This window comes from Corvus moneduloides, chromosome 9 (assembly GCF_009650955.1).
Source record: "Corvus moneduloides isolate bCorMon1 chromosome 9, bCorMon1.pri, whole genome shotgun sequence".
Lineage (NCBI taxonomy): Eukaryota > Metazoa > Chordata > Aves > Passeriformes > Corvidae > Corvus > Corvus moneduloides.
In genome coordinates this window covers 27,662,497-27,682,007 of record NC_045484.1, presented here as the reverse complement: position 1 = coordinate 27,682,007, position 19,511 = coordinate 27,662,497, and the positions used below count along the sequence as shown (strand labels likewise).

At 43.4% G+C, this 19,511-nt stretch overlaps 3 protein-coding genes across 6 annotated transcripts; 2 read left to right on the top strand and 1 right to left on the bottom strand.

Annotated features, from left to right (window-relative positions):
* The first annotated feature begins 52 nt into the window (after positions 1-52).
* On the top strand, positions 53-11,149 carry HSPB11 (heat shock protein family B (small) member 11). Of its 2 annotated transcripts, XR_004241835.1 has the most exons (6): positions 53-263; positions 699-805; positions 1,116-1,184; positions 6,473-6,516; positions 6,980-7,203; positions 8,294-11,149. XR_004241835.1 is itself a non-coding variant. In XM_032118283.1 (5 exons), exons 1-5 carry the CDS (start codon positions 166-168, stop codon positions 7,085-7,087), a joined length of 426 nt encoding a protein of 141 aa, XP_031974174.1. In that variant the 5' UTR covers positions 53-165; the 3' UTR covers positions 7,088-8,166. The 2 variants fall into 2 exon arrangements, 1 of the variants encoding a protein (XP_031974174.1); XM_032118283.1 differs by lacking the exon at positions 8,294-11,149 and having other exon boundaries at positions 6,980-8,166.
* On the bottom strand, positions 7,685-12,097 carry DIO1 (iodothyronine deiodinase 1). 2 transcript variants are annotated; one of them, XM_032118282.1, is made up of 4 exons: positions 11,701-12,031; positions 10,124-10,267; positions 8,828-9,027; positions 7,685-8,350 (listed from the first exon to the last, which is right to left on the bottom strand). In XM_032118282.1, the coding sequence occupies exons 1-4, from the start codon at positions 12,029-12,031 to the stop codon at positions 8,285-8,287; spliced, it is 741 nt and encodes a 246-aa protein (XP_031974173.1). In that variant the 3' UTR covers positions 7,685-8,284. The 2 variants fall into 2 exon arrangements, with proteins under 2 accessions (XP_031974173.1, XP_031974172.1); XM_032118281.1 differs by lacking the exon at positions 7,685-8,350 and having other exon boundaries at positions 8,723-9,027; positions 11,701-12,097.
* Positions 12,098-13,268: 1,171 nt separating this feature from the next.
* YIPF1 (Yip1 domain family member 1) lies at positions 13,269-19,491 on the top strand. Of its 2 annotated transcripts, none has more exons than XM_032118172.1 (10): positions 13,269-13,367; positions 13,491-13,564; positions 14,286-14,419; positions 14,849-14,929; positions 15,036-15,123; positions 15,246-15,362; positions 16,376-16,542; positions 17,053-17,235; positions 18,107-18,201; positions 19,155-19,491. In XM_032118172.1, the coding sequence occupies exons 2-9, from the start codon at positions 13,534-13,536 to the stop codon at positions 18,194-18,196; spliced, it is 891 nt and encodes a 296-aa protein (XP_031974063.1). In that variant the 5' UTR covers positions 13,269-13,367; positions 13,491-13,533; the 3' UTR covers positions 18,197-18,201; positions 19,155-19,491. The 2 variants fall into 2 exon arrangements, with proteins under 2 accessions (XP_031974063.1, XP_031974062.1); XM_032118171.1 differs by having other exon boundaries at positions 13,327-13,367; positions 14,256-14,419.
* The last annotated feature ends 20 nt before the right edge of the window (positions 19,492-19,511 follow it).

Here is a 19,511-nt window from a genome sequence, read left to right as displayed (position 1 = left end):
CCGCGGGGGGCGGGGCGGAGCGGGCGGGGCGGAGCGGGGCACGGCGGGAGCGGCGGGTCCCGCCCAGCCAGGGGAGGGCCCCGGGTTCCCGCACCTCCCGCACCGGGAGCGGCCGTGCGGGGGGGCCGCCGCCGTTGCCCGGTAGCGGCAGCTCCGCCGTGCGCGATGAAAGCCGCCGACTGGTGCCGGAGCTCGGCGGGGGCCGCTCTCGTCCTGGCCACGTCCAGCGATGCCGAGCACCCTGCCGAGAGCGTGGCGGACGGGTGAGGGGCCGGGCGGGGGCGCGGGCGCGGCTCCTCCCGCACGGAGCCCGCTGGGGCTGGGCCGGGGCCGGCCCTTCGCCCTCACGCTCCAGTCGCCGCAGAGTGGAACTGCTCGGGGCCCACCGCCATTGCGGGGTTCGTGTGGTGCCGCCAGGGTACAGAGCCTGCTCGGCGAGTTGTAAACACATCCAGAGAGCGGCCCCATCGTTGTACAGGGCACTGCTGAAAGCACCGCAAATAAAAATGTCTCCCCCTTCCTTCCCCCCCCGCCTTTCTCCTCCCTCTCCTTCCCTTCTTCCCCATCGTCTTTTTCCACCCCTCTCCTTTCCCTTTCCTCTCTTCCTTTCCCGTCCATATTTTTCTGTGATAAATTTAATTCAAGATGGTTATAGATGGAAAGCTGCAGTTGAGGGTTTTGTCCTGTTCTCTCCACAGAAGTTCCAAAACATTTTGGACGACAACAGGCATGTTCCCACAGGAATTGATTATTGGTTTTCCCAAATGTGTAAAAATCAGCAAAGTCGCCATCCAGTGTTATTTGGGTAAGACTTTGTGTCTTACAGTAGGTAATACGTGCTATATTAAAGTGTGTGTCTGTGCCTTAATGAAAGCTCCCACAGTAGTCTCATAGTCTGTAAGCAGCCACTTTTAACAGATTCATAAACATTTAACTTCACATAAAGATTCATTTTCACAAAGCAGTTGTCCTTCATGTCCACAATCTCCATAGCTTAGAGAAGAAATAAATTAGTGCTTTGAAAGTGCTTTGTGGATGTAAAGTAATTGAATAAATACAGTTATCAATAAAGAATCAGAACTTGTGTTGATATTTCAAATTTATATATATTTTAGTGCGGACCTTAAGGATTGAAAGAAGCACATCTAAAGACCCTGTGGGTTTTGAACAGTGCATTGAAAAAGGTAAGACTCCTGAGTTTGTGTGGTTTTGTGGTAACAATGTTGGTCTTTTTCAAAGAATCACTGTAACCCCTCATCTATTTTTATGTAGGATTTTGCTTCCTCTCTTCTTGAAGAATAGAAATAAAGCAGGCCATCTTAGGGAGGCTGGGAGTAGAAGAAACCTGTGTATTGCACAAATACACTATTTAACTAACTTTGTATTTCACTGTACAGCAGGCGTGTACCATTGCTATCAACACAAGAACAAGAAGAGCCTCATAAAAAATATATGAAACTTTTATCTGACCCTTGAAGATATGCACTATCAGATGATTATGTTTTGAATTTTGTTAAAGGGAACAAACAATGCATTGGAGTTTTTTTTTCCCTTGGCAATTATTGTATCTCAAGATATTTTCAAAATAACTTTTGACTCTTAAAAAAGATCTTTAAGTTTCCATATCTTTTATCTGATCTGAAAAGAAAGCTATTTATATTGACTAAGTGATTTAAATATGTACTAGTTTGTAAGCAAACCAGAAGAAGATCACAAGTCAGAATTATAATTTAATAGGAAAATTAAAAGAAATGAAGACAATAGCACAAGAACACTGACAGAGTCAGGATGCAGCCTGACACCCTGTTAGGCAGGGTGGTGGTAGCAGTCCAGATGAAGTCCTGCTGAAGCAGTGATCCTGTAGAAACAGTTTGGTCTTCACCTGAAGGTGCAGTGCTAGCTCTGGGAATCCAGGAGTTAAGGGCTGCTTGTGCTTTGTTCCAAACCCCAGATTAGATCCAGGTGGGAATGCTTGGCTCCTCCCCCTGGGTGGAGCATCTAACAATGGCTTGACGTAATTCTGTGAGTCACGTGGTGGGTCCTTGATTGCCCATTAAACAGAGATAACACCTGGAGGGAGTTACCAAGGATGAGTCATGGTAGGAGATAACGAGCACTGCCCCACCTGCTTTAACAGCTCCTCAAGATTTAATACTAGCATTTCTTACAGTGCTAGTCCTTGCCAGTTTGCACACTCTCATCTTTCTCTCTTGTCTGCTTTCTCAGGAATGATCTTGTCTTTCTTTCTGTGTAAGGATATCTCTATCACTTTCCTTTTATTGGGGCAGAGGTCAGCATTTGGGAGGTTTTTCTACCTTTTTGTCCTTTAATATTTTATAATCTCAGCTAGAAAATTGCCTTTCATTCCAATTATAATATAACTAACTGCTCTGAAAAAATCCAGTCTGGATTGCCCCCATTCCGTACTCCGGGAAAAATCCAGTCCGTGTTTTCCCCTGAATCCATTCCGTACTCCGGGAAAAATCCAGTCCGGGTTTTCTCCCGAGTCCATTCCGTACTCCGGGAAAAATCCAGTCCGGGTTTTCCCCTGAATCCATTCCGTACTCCGGGAAAAATCCAGTCCGGGTTTTCCCCCGAGTCCATTCCGTACTCCGGGAAAAATCCAGTCCGGGTTTTCTCCCGAGTCCATTCCGTACTCCGGGAAAAATCCAGTCCGGGTTTTCCCCCGAGTCCATTCCGTACTCCGGGAAAAATCCAGTCCGGGTTTTCCCCTGAATCCATTCCGTACTCCGGGAAAAATCCAGTCCGGGTTTTCCCCTGAATCCATTCCGTACTCCGGGAAAAATCCAGTCCGGGTTTTCCCCTGAATCCATTCCGTACTCCGGGAAAAATCCAGTCCGGGTTTTCCCCCATTCCGTACTCCGGGAAAAATCCAGTCCGGGTTTTCCCCCATCCCGTACTCCGGGGAAATTCCAGACCCAAAACTCAGAAGCCTCCGCAGGAACTCGCGGGATAGCGCACGTGATTAGCAGGGGATGACGTCACAGAAAAGGCTTTGTACTGTGGTGTGGGAAAAGCAAGTGCTAGGAAGAATGGTGCAGATGAACTAAGGTCAATTGGAAGGTACTCAGTCCCTTCCGGAAGGTGTTAACTTGCTGCTTGAAGCACTTTTCTCCTCCCCTTTTTTCCTCCTACCATTTTGCATATCCCAACCATTCATTGTTCTAGATAATGGAATAATTGCTGGGCTTTACTTCAGAGTGACAGTTTTATAAAAACAAGTACAAATGTAGGTCTTTCGAAGCCAAAGAGAAAACAGGTTTCCTGAAACAAGTCAACACCACATCCCACTGTCAAACGTGGGGCAGGGTGTGACAAGGGAGCTTTATTTTTTGTTTTCTTATAAAGGGCAGTCATGCCATTTATAATAATTGTAAAGTCTAAATCAAAACACCAGTTACACCTGTCTTGTTTTAACAATTCTCTGTTATGATCATGCTTGATAATGATGGCTCAGCTTAAGGGAAAAGTTCAGGTTTTCTTAATCCATTTTTTTAAACTAGAAATGTTTGTACCCTGTAAGGATATTTCTATCCCAATTACAGGTGGACTTCTTGTATAAGGCAGTGTAGTTTAATCAAATAGGGAAGTGGATAAGAAAAAGATTAAAGTTACAATGTTGGATGCATACATATATATATATATATACACATATATATATATATACACACACATTTAATCTTTAGGGACCAGCCTGTATGGATAGTGTAGAAAAATAAATATTTTTTGTTTGGTTGTAGTTTTTTTTCCTGTGAAAATCAATGGTTCTGTACAGACAAACGATATACCTTAAAAGAAAAACAGCATTAACTCTGCAGTTGCATTTGGTCTGAAAGCAACCTAGTACGTGGAACACTTAATTTGTCAAGACATTCTGACAGGTCTCACCAAAAGCCCAGTATAAGCTTTATTAGTTTGGCTCATTTAATTGAAAATGGTCTTGGAAAAAGTCATAGGGAACTAGAGGTTACAGAACAAATAATCAAACCAATTAGCTATAACTTGAATCTCTTGAGCTGCCTTAAAGAGAAAGCAGACCTGACCTTGTCAAAGAGAGAAGGATATTAAAACTGCATACCAAGAAGTAATCCAGAAAGCTTAATACAAATATGTACAATATTGTAGAAGTTTGGGTTTTGTTGTTGCCATTTTGGGTTTTTTGGTGGGTTTGTTTTGTTTTTAAAGACCAAAAGTACTAAGCCCCTCCTACCTAACATTTTGATACTCCTGTACTAAGCTCTCTATCTATTTTAGAGGTTTCTGATTCACAGTGAAGGATGCTTATTTATATTGTGATGTTAGGTACATTAAAGTCTCAGGATCTGATCCTTCTTACATGCTATATTGTAAATTAGAAATAACTCCATTGAACTTAATTAAATGTCAGTGTAAAAGTGATATAACAGGAAAAACAGGGCATGAATGCCCATATTAATTTTGATTAAAATAATCCATTCTGGGAAATCTGAAAATGTACAGCAAGTTTTTAAATGCTTTTTCTCTTCATGTATGTTGACATAAAATTCTTGTAATTCTTGTATCAGTTAGCCATTTTGCTGAATTTTATAACATTTTGAATGACAATACAAAATTGCCTCGACGAAACTTGAAGCTATCCATGTTGTATCCATTTTTTTGTTTTCTTTAGTACTGAGCTAAAAGGGTTTCTATTATTTCCTAAAAGAATTGTTATTTTTTGAATTTTATTTTTGCTAATTTGCAGACACATATCAGATAAACGTCTGGTCAAGATCTGAAGGAGGATCAGACTAACAAAATTAATATGGGTTGTACTTCTTTTTTAATTTATTAAAGGATTGTCAGAGGGACACTTGGTTCAGATAAGCCCCCTGAAGATTATCACAAGTTTGGCCCCTTGGCTCTCTTGACTTCTCTGCTTCTCACATTGGCCAATATTTTTAGAATGGGTTCTACACCTTCTTCACTAACTTTAAAAATTTGTTTCCCAGTGTCTACAATTAACATTTTCACATGAGGGCATGCTTTGAATGATGATTTGCATTTAGTTCTTAGAGATTACTTTAGTCTGAGAAAGATGGATACCAAAAGTTTAAACTACTCTCAGCCAAGATTATTATGCTCCACTGCCCCAGCTAGAGGCTGTGTAATTCATACCAGCTCAGGATTTGGGCTCCATTGCCCTAAAGCTGTTAGGAAACTAGAATTCAGTGTGTGGAAGGGTTTGCTGCTGAGAAAGGGATTCTTCTGCTGGACTAGAAGGCAGAGAAGCTGCAAGGTTGGATGCCTCCCTAAACAAAGGAAAACTGGCATGTTTTGCTTAATAGGAAATCACAGATAAACTTATTTTAAAAATTGCAAATTACAGTCAAAGGATGACAGACAATCCATGTGTTTTTCTAAAAACAACCTAACTTCAAATAAACAGGAGCCTATCTGATACAAAATTATCACTTTGCCACACCTTTTCTTTCACACTTAGCAAAAGAGAAGAAAACTTGAAAATAAATTCTTGAATTATTAAAAATCCAACCAAATATTCCATATCTGCAATGAGGTGTAATGAAAGTTATATAGAAAACACAGTTTATTTTCAGAAACTATTATAGACCATAATAACATTCTTTGAAACCATCTCTTTGCATTCATTTTAAAACTGATTTCAACAAAGGATCTCACTGCAGGTCCTGCTTAATATCATTCAGTCATTCTGTTCATATTCCTCAGAAACATAGAATTTAATTTTCTTTTATCTCTAACATGAGTAGCATGGTAAGATCACAAGCTGAATAGATCTTGAAATGTTATTTTAGTAGGTTGTAGGAAGTTTATAAATTTAGCATTGCTGTGAAACATATTCCAGTGGTCTGTTTTTTTCCAGGACTGCTCAACATACCACACAGTTGTCTTACAACTTTGCTAGATTGCTGATTCTGAAAAGTCTGTATTTTTGAAGTAATTTCTGGCCCTGAAGAAGTGACCCTTTGTTACCTTCAACTCATCAACTGCTCTCTCATATGACATCCAAAAGTGTGGCTTGATGATTATTTTATTAGACATTAATGTAACGGTCATGTTTAAGTGAATGTTGTGAACACTGCTAGTTTCTGCAGCACTTTGGAGAGTAAAATGCTGTATAAGGGCTAAAAGCACTACTTGTGCACTTCATGTTCCAAAAATTAAAACCAGGCTTACATAGTGTAATAGAGTGCCATTTCCTGCATTGTTTGGTTTGGGGATTGGCTTTCTCTAGTGCCTCTTGGGTGACCTTTTATAACACGGTAATGAGTAGGGTATATATACACACAGTGGGATATTGCAAAAAAGTATTCTCTTGAATCACCTTGTGAAAATAAAAAAGAACAATGTCTATGTGCAGTGTAAATTCATAGTACTTGAACTCTGGGTCCAGTGAAAACTTCACAGCATTGCACATTATTCTTTGTTATTTACCTTAAAATATATTTTCTAGATTTGCAACACACAGAAGGACAGCTCCAAATGGAAGAATTTCCAGTGAGTATTTAGAGTGTACATCAGTAGTGGTTCATGATATGGGATGTCTGGACTAAGTGGGGAGAAACCATAAAAGAACCCAAACATGTCTTTATTTACAATTATTGCTCAGTTGGTGTTAAAGAGAGGAATTTGTAGATTGTGGTGTGAAACTGCACTTCCCAGCTGCTCCTCTGTAGATTATGCTATGAAATTGCACCTGCCTCGTGCTCCTGACAATGTGCAAGGGCCCTTTCCAGAAGTGTGCCAATCTTCTCTCCTTCAATTGCTGCCTTTAAGGCTGCAGAATTCAGGAGGTGATGGGAGTTTTTTGAATTGCAGGTCAAAGAGTTTGATTTATGTGCAGTTCAAAATCAGACACCGAAATATCCAGATCCTTGTGTCCAACAAACTTCTGCAAATGTGGTTTGGTATTTTTGTTACTACAGAGAATGCAATAACATTATTTTTATTCCTTCTGCAGCTTCCTGAGTTCCAAGCCACTTACTTGCGTTTTGTCATCAAATCTGCCTTTGATCATTTTGTGTCAGTGCATCGGGTGATGGCAGAGGGAACGGCAGAGAACACTTGAGTCCAGCTGAAATTTGGGCCTCCATTTAATTTTTTTATAAGGAAGTTACATTTTGATAGCTGCACTGCAGAGCATGTTTATTATTAGACCCTTGTATTAAAGTGGTTTTTTTGAAGGTATGGATGTGGTATGTATTCCTTGCTGGTTTAATGTATGGAATAGGAGAATATAGAATCATTTAGGTTGGAAAAGACTGTTAAGATCATCAAGTCCAACCACAACGCAGGGCTGTTGTTAATTGTAGTAACAGCTTTCTCATTTTGTAACCTAAACTGTCAGCCTAGAACACTTGAGCATAACTGAGTCCATTTAAGTTAGTATGTTTATATCAGGCTTTCATAATACATGAATTAAAACTCGATTTCCTGTAAAATGCTTCCCTTGTGCTCTGAGGTAAATAGAAAAGAAGTGTGAACTACGCAAGTGGGATATATTACCTCCTACTGTCAAACAAATCCTTCAAAGGTCCTTAAATTGGTAACTTTCTGATCAGCTCAAACTCAGAGATTATTAGAATGAATATAAATATCTGCTAATGCTTAGAAATAACCTGGGGAGAGAGGCAGGGCAGGGAGGGAAATAAACTGAAGCCATATGAAGTGCTTTGATAGACTTTTAATAATTGTAGATCAATCCCTTGTTTCTATAAATATTTTCTACAATCAGGTCACAGCCGCCGGTGCTTTATGCTGGGACCATCATAACAAATACTCATGGAAACAGATGTTGATAGAAATTGTCTTGCTCAGAAGCCTCCTGAAGTCAGTGAAAGGGAACATTTTAAATATACAAGTGCAATGTGTCTAGTAATGTGAAATCAGTTGCTTTGCATGCCAGTAGCCTCTTGCAAATGTCACCACCCTGAAGTTTATCCTGCAGGATATTCCTTGCAAGTGTAAATGTTGGTATCCAGAGCTCAGTGGACCCAGCTCCCACATTACTGCATGTGGTATAAGAGTAGTAAGTTACTACAGAACAGAAATTGGTGTTGCAAGGATGACACTTGAAAGCCTCTAGACAGACATAATGGACCTCGTTACAGATGCTCCTTAGATGCCCATAAAGCATTCTTTTTTTTCTTCTTGTCTCTATGGCTGTTTTTAAATTCTTTTTTTATTCCTTAGTCTTATGTTTGTGAAAAATTATTCTTGAACTTCTTTATCCAAATAGTCTTTACTCCGAAGTCCTCTTCTTTCTCTATTTCAGTTTTTCCAGGATGGCACGTATCTCCTGGGGGTGGTAATTCCAAGGCCCCACTCCTCCCTGCAAAGGCAATAAAATGACACAGTGATGCTCAGGCAGACAGAGCAGAAGTCCTTCAGAGCACAGCAGCTGCACCAGAACTGTGGGCAGGTGTGCCTGGGCTCCCTTTCCACTGGAGCCATCCCTGGGAGATGATTATGCACTGGTTACACCCTGCTGTGTCACTGGGACAGAGCCAGTGTCTGGATCCTGCAGGTGGGAAGTGTTCCTGGATCTCACAGCTTAGATGTACCTCGGGTTAGTAGTGAGCCAAAAGATAAATGTTTGAGCAAGACTGGGGTGTACATCAAATATGTACATTATAAAGGCTCAGACTGGTTGTGCTGCATGTTCATTTCTCTCCACAGTTACAGTGCATTGTGAAATGTTTAGCTCTCAAACAGAATGAAATACTGACTGTTAAATGTAAAGCAGTCTCAAGTTACCTTGAAATTTTAAAATCTCTATATTCTGCTCATTGCTGTGGATATTTTTTACCTTGTAGATGACCTTCCCTCCTTGGAGCAGGTAGAGTCGTTCTGGCAGCGCAGCATATTTTGAACTGCTCAGGTTTTGCATGGTGTCTAAAACCACTGGACATAGAGGGTGATTTTTCTGAAGAAATTGGGCTGCAATTTTTCGATCTTCAAGGCTTCTGTGATTTTTAATAACAACATTGTTTTTAAAAGCCCATCCATCTAAAACAAATGAGGGAGGGATTTAGCAAGGAACATTTTGAATAGGTGCAAGGGTGGAGATATACTGTGTGTCATATCCCAAAACTAGGTTAAAAGAATCTTGCAGTTTATTCTTAATACCAAAACCTGCCATGAAATGAAAGACTATGGGAGCACTAGAGCTTTTCAAATAAGTGGTCCCAAGATCTACTTTTTTTTCCTTTTCATTTCATCAAACTGTATTTTCCCCTTGCCCCAGATTCAGAAATATTTGATGGATTTTAGCTGAAATTTTCCCACATAAATCGACCATAGAAATACACCAGGAGGGGAATATATGTTCTATCTGGGCAAGCTTTGTCAGTGTTGTTCATTCTACTTGATTGTACTCATTAAGCCTATAAACCAAAATTATAGGTCTGTGAGAAGTGAAACACATGAGCCAGGACACACCTTTGTTTTTCAGAACTATGCAAACAAACATTTACACACAACTCTTCCTAATAAAGTAAAAACTAGTTAAAAGGGTTTGATGACTGACTTAGTCATTACCTGATTCTCAACTGCTGAAAATGACATATTGCTAGAAAACTATAAATGTTAGGTTTTAGAAAAACATTTAATCCTGGGATAAAAGCAGTGCCAATGTGTTACTTAGAATCCAGCGTAGATAAACAAGGGTGTGTTGTTTGCTTGCTAAATTTTTCAAATTGGAGTCTGTGTCTTGTCCTTGGAAAATGTTAAAAACTAGGGTTTTTTTCTGTTAACACATAACATGCTGGCATTGTACACTTAACTTTTGTTCTATGAAATGTCTTTTCTTCCTCTTTCCAAAAGGAGCTGCACTAACACTTAGATGCAATTTTTAAAACATATAACTCTGTCCTTCACAGAGCTGGGTGTCTTCAGCAGGAGAAACTCAGTGTAAAGTCAGATGTGTGAGTAAAATCTTAGGAGAATTAGGGACACAAACTGGGCCCTCGATGTGGTGTTGCCACTTGATTTGAAGGTTTCTCTCCTGTTTTCAGCCCCCTCCTTTGCTAACACGCTTTTTTTTTCTAGAGGAAATGACACATCTGGAGCTGTGGTTGGCATCACTGTGGTGTTTGTACTTTACCTACTGCGTGAGCTTCCTCAATGTAGATGATAAGGAAATCTGCTACTGAGCTGAAATCTTTGATGAGCTTGTTGAACTCATCAAATTTTAACATAAATGAAGGTCAGGTGCAACTTCCAAAATTCAGGATTAAAGGTCGGTTATCTGGGGGAAAAAAAAAAAAAAAAAAATTGTGGTTAAGCGAAGGGAGGAAGGACAGAACTAAATACACTGAACTGAGCCTCTGGTGCAGAGATTCCTGGGCAACACTAAGTCACTGATTCCATAAACCTCTCCTAGGTCATTAAAATCAGCAGCAGAACCTCTGCATCTCTGCAAAGCAGGCTTAAAGGTGCTTTTCCTAGCCTGGCTCTGATCTGTGCCGCATCCAGCAAGGAGTGTACCAGAAGGAACCCTGCCCAGTACAGGCAGCAGGCACCCTGCAGTCACACAGCTTCTCTTTTCCTCATCACAAGGGCCAATTTTCAAGCTACCAACGTTTTTGGGATAGGGAACTGATCCAAAATCTCAGCCTCCCAGGGATCTTTAGTATGGAGCAACTTCAAAAATACTAAACATGGCCTTCTGCAAGGTTATCCAGGGACAGTGGTTCAGGGGTGGGCATTAAGGACAGAGTCCCAGTGCCTTTTCATGTCCAGATTTTTTTAGATGCGTCAGTTCAGGCTGAGCTGAGGGGAAGCTGCAGACTTTTCAGTCATGCATCACAGGCTTTCATGCTTTCAATGTATTTCTGCAATTTCCTGTCCAAACAGAACTCTGGTTATATATTATTATTAAACTAACCTTACACTGGCAAAAGTATCTGCAGTTGCTTACAAATTAACACAGTATTGTGTTGGTGTTGGCATCTGTTTGCAAGACCTTGATGTAAGAGAGCTTGCAGGATTTTTAAGCACCTCTTTTAGTCTGGTTATGCTAAATTACATGAAATTTGTTCAAGATCTTTCTGGCTGGGGTTAACTTAAAAGCTGCTGCTAACACAGATCCACATCCTAAAGAATTAAATAACAGTGGTACCTTCATGTAGATCTGTGTATCTCTGTTCCATTTTGCGTCCCATCTCCTACATAAATATCTCTATATAATTAGGAAAGCAGAGTGAGAGAAGGATGTAATTCCTCCCATGGGGATGGAGGCTGCAGCTTAATTATTAATTCCGTGTTCTGCTGAGATCTCAGTGGGAGGCAGTGGACAAAGTACAAAGCAGCTACTTCTGCTTTATTCCCAGCCACTTTGGATCTGGAAAAACCCACCCTGTGCTTTCTAGGCTTTAGGCTGGCTAAGGGAGTTGGTGTGGAATTTTCTGTATGGACAGGGAACGACAGCCAACACTTGTGAATCATTGCAAATGGTTCAATTCTGGGCCTTCTCTCCTGAAAGCAAATTATTACCTTGGCTTTCAGCAGAAAATCAAGAGGCAGCTGGAGTAAATGTGCTGCATCTTCTCCATGAAGTGAGTGCTGGTGGTGTGCACGTGATGCACTCAGGTGCCAGCTGCCTGTCCCTGTTCCCTCAGCAGAATCTCCTCATTTATGCTCTCAGCAAACCAAACCCAGCTACACGGCTCAAGTACTGACCTGCCATGAAATCCAGGAGGTGACGAACTTCCCCGCCGAGAGTCACCACTGGCGTGTTGGGTGCTGGGTGTCCCTCATAGGCTTCATCCTCCAGCCTCTTCCACTTCACCTTCAGCACAAACAGCAAATACTTGAAGCTGAAAAAGGTTGGGCCCCAGTTTTCGTAGCTGAACTTTGGATTCTGGTTCATTCTGCTCTTCTCGCCCATCTTTAGGATGTACCTTTTCATGGCGTTAGGGAACAGTATCATCAGTGTTTTGCCAACAACAACAGACAGAGTAACCTGCAGAAGAATCAGGATTTTCTGTAGGAATACCCTGGGGCCAAACATCGTGGTGGAGAGGTCTGGCTGCTCCCGATGGGAGCACAATGCGAGGTAGGGGCAAAGGTAGAGGGTAAGGGGGAGGGAAAACGTTCACATGTTTGGTTGAGTTTCTGCCTTGCCTTGCACACTGTCCCCTCCCTGCACTTCAGTCGCTGTGTGAGCAAGGATCCTGTCAGCTGTGCTCCCTCCAGCTGCACCAAAAGGCATCCTCTGCAGCCAGGGTGGATGCGTGGTGCTCACTGCAGAGCTGTGAGGCTCATCCACAAATGTGGTCTGTGTTTTACTAATGAGAGGAGCGGGATCAGGGTGTTCTCCCCGAATCCCGGACTAAAGACTAAGGTGCTGATGCTTGAGGCCTTGGGGTGATGCAGATGCTGTGCAAACAGTGTCCTGCTCCTCCTGCTCTGCCTGGTCTGGGGCTCTGCTGCACTCCAAGGTTTGGCATTTTGGGGCTGAAAGATAAAAAAAAACCCCAAAAAACAACCAACCAAACAACTCCATTATATATAATAGCCAGCTGGCCCCCAGCAAAGGAAGGATGTGGATCCGTTGGAGTGAGGCCTCGAGAGGCCACCAAGATCAGCGGGATGGAGCAGGAAATGCAGGGACAACTGGGATTGTTCAGCCTGGAGAAGGCTTTGTGGTGACCTAATTGTGGCCTTCTGGCACCTGAAGGGAGACAGGACAGATGGAGAGAGGCCATTGGCATGGGCCTGGAGTGACAGGTCAAGGGGAAATGCTTCAAACAAGGAGAGAGCAGGTTCAGATTAAGTATGAAGAAGAAATTCTTTCCTGTGAGGGTGGTGAGGCCCTGGCACAGGGTGCCCAGAGGAGCTGTGGCTGCCCCATCCCCGGCAGTGTCCAAGGCCAGGTTGGACGGGGCTTGGAGCAACCCGGTCTGGTGGGAGGTGTCCACCACGGCAGGGGATGGAACGGGATGATCTTTAATGTCCCTTCCAACCCAAAGCATTCCGTGACTCTCTGATAAAACTCTCAGTTATCAGAACATGCAGTGTACGTAGATGTATAAGCGTATGCTTAGCTACAGCCCCAGTGTGTATTTGTGCACAGACGGTGGCACGCAGCAGCACCAGCCCCCGCCACCCCTGACCAGCCGCGCTGGGGCCGCGGCGAGCCCTTTAAGGGGGCGGGCGAGCGCGCACGCGGAAGCGCCGCGCGGGCTCTGATTGGCCGGTGCCAGCCGCGTCGCCGTCGAGGCTGTCGCGCCCCGAGGGGCGGGGGCAGAGGCGCCCGGCGGCGCCGCTGATTGGCTGCGGCTGCGCGGCGGACGCGGCCCCTTTAAGGGAGCGGAGCGGCGGTGCGGGGCCGTGGCGGAGCCGAGGTGCGGCGGGGACGGGGGCACGAGCGGGGGGCGCGGCCGCGGGGCACAGCAGCGCTGGCACAGCAGCGCTGGCACAGCGCGGGGGACAGGACTCGTGCCAGCGCTGTCCCTGTCCTCTTGCAGGAGGGTCGGGCCCCGGGGAGCTGATCCTCATCCAGGCGGATGAATGGCGACGGCGGACGACCTCAAATTTCAAGGTAAAGGCGATGTCGCAGGTGCGGACGCGGGGCTGGGGCCCGGCTCGGGGAGCTGTCAGGCGCTGGAGGCTTTGGCAGCGATTCTGAGCGTTCGCAGAATGAAAACGTCCTGGGAGTTTTGCAGGTGGCGTCAGGATGGGGGAGTCAGGTGTCCTGAATTTTCTGAGGTGAAATTGTGCTGCTGGCGAGCTAAAAAATGCAACCGGCGTTGACTGAAATCGTGGACTGAAATCCTGTGTGGTGGAAGGTGACAGCTGGAAAGGGGCAGAGCGCTCTGTAACCTGCAAAAGGCCCCGGTTTCAGACTTCCTTAGTTTTTGATAAAAAATTTCTTGTCGGTTTTTGGAGAATATTAAAAGTGCCCATTTCTTCAGAGAGGCAGCTTTTCCCTCCCCTTGCAGAGACCTGCTGTCCTCGGGCCGGGGCTGTTGGCAGGGAAGGAGGGCAGGCTCCGGTGGGGCCATTGGAACATCCTGCAGGCAGACTGGCAGGAAAGGTGGCCTCACACTTCATTAAGTGAGTAAAGGTTCAGCTTGCTCCGTGTCAGTTTGGGCTTTAGGAAACAGATCGTACCCAACATGCCTAAGCTAGCGATTACACTGTCTCAGGGTCTTTATATGGTTTTTTGAGCCATGACAACAAAAATTTTAGTGTTTTGATCATCGCCTGTTTTGTGATGTACTTATTTGCAGAATTTGACGATGCAGCTAATTTGCTTGCAGCAAATCCTGATGCCACCACCATAAGCATCGATGAGCCGGTCGAAATCCCCAAGAATCAGCACAGCCGCCTGCAGGAGCCAGGAAGGGAAGAGGATGATGAGTTACTGGGCACTGACGACTCCGATAAAACAGAGGTAATGCTCTCACACCTGCTGGTGGAGGCCTGTGAGAAAGATGGAGAGGGACTTCTTACAAGAGCATGCAGAGAACAGGACAAGGAGGAATGGATTTTAAAAGAGAAGAGGTTTAGATTGTGATTCTGACAGCAAAAGGAACATGTCGTGGTGTTGAGGGTGTGTGTTACAGATGATGTGGCAGCAGGTAGTAACAGGCTGCTCTTTAGAATCCCAGGCCACAATTCTGCTTACAGGGAGATAAGAGACTGACTGCTAACAGATACTGGAGGGGGAAAGGAAACCGTTACATAATTCATAGGAAGTACCACCCAGTTAAGTTTGTTTGCTGTTTTGGTGCCAAAATCATGTGACTACAGTGTAAATGAGCTAGTAATGTATAAATTGCCTGCTTGTAACACTTTCCATGTTGCCTTTCCCACCACCCAGCTGCTTGCAGGACAGAAGAAAAGTGCCCCTTTCTGGACTTTTGAGTACTACCAGACCTTCTTCGATGTGGACACATACCAGGTTAATACTCTGCTCCAGAAGAGAGCTGTTGTCTGAATTATGCCTTATCCATTGAGGTTTTTTACCTTCTTGCATTGTCAGTCAGACAAATCCTTACGTTTCATAGGTCCTGGACAGAATCAAAGGGTCAGTGTTCCCAGTACCAGGGAAGAACTTTGTAAGGCTGTATATCCGCAGCAATCCCGACCTTTATGGTAGGTAGGAGGTGTGAGAAGTTATTTTCTGTGCTAAATATTCTGAGTTTATATTTCTTCTTACTTGCTAGCCTTAAAAAAGGAGAGCAGAGGGTGTGCTATTGGTTTTGTTTCCTTTTAAGGTCCATTTTGGATATGTGCCACACTCGTGTTCACCATTGCTGTTAGTGGCAATCTCTCGAATTTCTTCATCCATCTGGGCAAACCAACGTACCACTACGTGCCTGAGTTCAGAAAAGGTTTGCAAGTAGTCATTTGTGGGGGTTTTTGGTTGGGTTTTTTGTTGTGGGGTGTTTTTTGCTTTTTTTTTAATGTGCAAATGAAGTAATATAAAACCAGGTCACGGCTTTGATTTAGCAGAGTCTTTTGATTGATTGCTGTCTTTAAATTTTTAGAGATGTGAAACAAGTCCTTAAGGTGGGCTGTCACTGGCAGAACCCTGTTTCTCCAGAGCATAAAGTAGTTCCAGGGTTTTAGAAGAGCAAGCAGGAATAATTAGTTATTTTTTAGCCTTAGTGAATGTCTCCTTGTACAGAGAGTGAAAGCCCAGCACTGGCCACCGTGGTGCTTTGCTGGGTGCTTTCCTGGATCTGTGGCCTCCCAGGAACTTGCAGGCCTCAGGCAGAAAATTACCAGATTAGATTATCACTCATACCACCTGCCAAGGGCTGGAAGTTGTTACCTTCTGGCAAATGCAGAAATAAACAAAAGATGTTCCACTGATCTGTTCCCCAAAGAACTCAGAGTGAGGAGCCAGTTTTTCGATATCTGTCTTTGTGTTATGAGGGAGGCTGCTGTCCCTCCAAAGGAACACAGCTTCTCTTTGTTTCCAAAATCCTTAATGTACTGGGAAGAACGCTGCCACTTGGGAATGCAGTCACTTGAATAATTTGATTTGACACTAGCTGCTAGTAGCTGAATTTCTATTTTTAACGAAGTTTTTCCTGCCTCTGTGGTTTTTCCTTTCCAACTGAAACCAACAGCATTTTGTACACAGGTGTAATAAAGAAATTGAAAATACCAAGAGATTTTTTTTCTGAAGTTTTTACTTTTAAACTAACTTGAAGTGCTGGCAGAGTAGTGAGTGTAAACTAGATATAAATGCAAAGTTCTCAGTTTATTAATAATTCGGGCTTCCATCTTTTGGAAGTATCTTCACAGGTAGCTTTTTAGTTTTCACGCTGAATGCTTCTACACCTTTGATTCTGACAGGATTCAAAGTAGAACATTAAATCTTTTGTTGTGTTTCCAGTGTCCATAGCAGCTACAACGATTTATGCATACGCTTGGCTTGTTCCCCTTGCTCTCTGGGGATTCCTGATGTGGAGGAACAGTAGAGTCATGAACATTGTCTCCTACTCGTTCCTGGAGATAGTTTGTGTATATGGCTACTCCCTCTTCATTTACATTCCCACCGCGGTACGTATGGCTAAAGAGTGCACCTCTCACCTGTCCTGCTTGAGAAGATTTGCTGTTTCTTAAAATATTTTTGATATTTGTTGAAATTTCAGGGACTGGGAGAATCTTTTGCTCTTTTTCTTGAAGCTTGTCTAATGTAAATGTGTCTTGTGGGTGCTGGAAAAGCCCAGGACAGGTCATTTCCCCAGAGGCAGCAAACCCAAGCAAGGTGCTGCTGGTGAGCCCAGAAGACAGCCTCAAGAACTTGGATGTGTGTGTCCCCAGGGAACAGATAGGCAATGTTGATGGCTCCAAAGACAAGTTTCCCTGGCTGGGGACAGGCCTTGGAGGGAGTGGCATAACTTGGGATTCGCTCTTGTTGTGTCTGGGAATGAAGCTCTTACTCTTTCCTCCAGTAACAGAGATGTGTCAGATAAAGGCATGAGTTAATTTGTGCACGAATCAGCTGGAAGGGATGGTGTGTCACAGAACACACGGCCCCTTTGACAGCCCTTTCCCTGCCTTTTCCAGATTTTGTGGATCATTCCGCAGAAGGTGGTGCGCTGGGTGCTGGTGGTGTTCTCGCTGTGCCTCTCGGGGTCCGTGTTGGTGATGACCTTCTGGCCCGCGGTCCGAGACGACAACCGCAGGATCGCAGTGGCCACCGTGGCCACCATCCTGCTGCTTCACGCCCTGCTGGCTGTTGGCTGTTTGGTGGGACACTGCCATTCCTTTCCCCTAATCTCCTATTTCCTAGGACAGGTGGCATGTTATGGGACAGGGGAGGAAGGATTGGCTGGTCACTGGAAAACCGCTGATGTAAAAATTCCAGTTATTTTAAATGTAGCGAAAAATTGATGCCAATGTGACCCTGACAGTGCTGGTAATAAATTCAGTAATCAATTATGGAATCATAGAACATCTCCCAAGATGGAGGGGACCCATCATGGTCATTGAGTCCACCCCCCACAGCACACTCTTGAATGTACCTGGAATTCATCATAGTATCAGCAAAGCATTAATCTTTATAGTATCCAGTGGCACTTTATTCCAATGAGTACTATGCTTAGTCCTTTAGAAGGATTAAATGTTCAATATAAAGCATGTGCTTATGGGCTTTGGCAGGTTCATGTTTTCATACACAGTAAGTGTTAGGAAACAGAAGACCCTGATGCCACTGAAATACACAATGAACACTTAAATTATTTGTTTCCTTGTTGCACTAGGTAGAAGGGTATCAGCCAGGCCTCAGCTTCCACAGCTTCCAGGGTAGACAGATTTGGTTCCCCACAGCTCAGTGTGCAGGGAGGCAACAGCAAAACGAAACTGTCCTTGGATCTGCAATCCAACCCTTTCCACTACAGGTCTTTTTCAAAGGCCTTGGCTGCTAACAGTTAAATTTAAAAGTACAGTTCAGAGTACTGTTTTAATTGACTCTTTCTAATTGATAAAAACAGAAAAAGATTCAAATTTGCCATTTCAGTGCTGTGTTTGTAGCTGTGTTTGATGGGTATGGAAAGAAGGAGCTGGGATAAGGCAGCACAGTATGTGTCTCTCTAATTTTTTTTCGCCTCTGATAATGTAGGCATACTTTTTTGATGCCCCTGAACTGGATATTCCTGCACCTATTATCCCTGCTCACAATGGAACCACAGTAATAACAAAGAGTCACTAAATAAGGTAAGAATCCAATCTAAATGTGTTTTTTTTCTGCAGTCATCACAGACATCTTGAAACTTTTGTCCATCACTGTGGTTGAATGGAAAGGGGTTTAACGGATTAATTTTGCTAAATGGGGTCTATATATAAATAACATCTCTTAACTTTCAGTTGTAAGTTTTAAGTACAGATGTAAAGACTGAGGAGCAAAGATAGGTTATCTTTCTTTTCTTTGAGGTTTACTCTTGGTGAAGAGACTCATAGTTAAATAAATAATATATTCAGCCCCTTACAAAAACCCAAAAGCATTTTTTTGAATTCTGCACGAGTGAAACTTAAGCAATAAACTGTTACACTCCAGTTTTTCTTTCCTTTTAATGTAAAAAGCAGATTGGATTTTTCAAACCCTTGCTGTTTGAGACAGCGTTCCAGAGCAGTGGCTGTGTGTGGGGACATCCATGTGGGCTCTGGGCAGGGCTGACTCAGAGCCTGAGCCATCCATCCCTCTGGACTGCATTCCTTCTGTGGGATAGCTTGAGGATTTGCTTCCTGGTATCTGGGACTGCTGCCAGCAGGAGATGACATCTGAATTCTGTTGGATAGTTCTGTGGAGCAGGTTCAGAAGCAGGCTAATAGACATGTAAAGGCCAGGCCACTCCAAGTACACCAGCCACAAGTGTGTTTGTGAAAATCAGGGTATTTACTGAATAGAAGCTATATTCGATTTAAAATAAACAAATAATATAAAAAATAGCCAAATGTGCCTAGCAAAAGGCACATAAAAAATTACACAATCCAGTCACCCAGGTCAACTTCAGTGGCATTTCCTTCTGCAAAATCAGTTTTTAATTCTAGATACCTAATAAGAATCAATATGACAGTAATGAATTTTAGTATTGAGACCTAAATATGTGTGCTGTTGTGTCCTCTGGTGAGGAGCTGAAGTATTCACGGGAGTTATTTGTCTCTTTCAGATGACAGCACCACTTCCTCCATCTATACAGTAGTTTTGTTTTAGATGATTTTTTTCACTGAAGACCATGGAAACTTCAAGGACGGGGGCTGTGTTTTGCAGCAGGATGGACAGTGATGTCCCATGGACATCTCCATGCTCACTGGATACTGACTGGTTCCAGGAGGAGAGTGAACCATTGATCCCAGTCCAGAACAGAAAGGGTTTTTATGTTTGGTTGGGATTTTTTTATGTTTTGGGTTTTTTTTTTGGGGGGGAGGGAATTTTTTTTGGTTTTTTCTTTAATTCAGTCTATGCTCACTACACTGTTTTGCCTCTGAATAAAGCGTTCTGAAGGCAATGTGATCCATATTTTGTG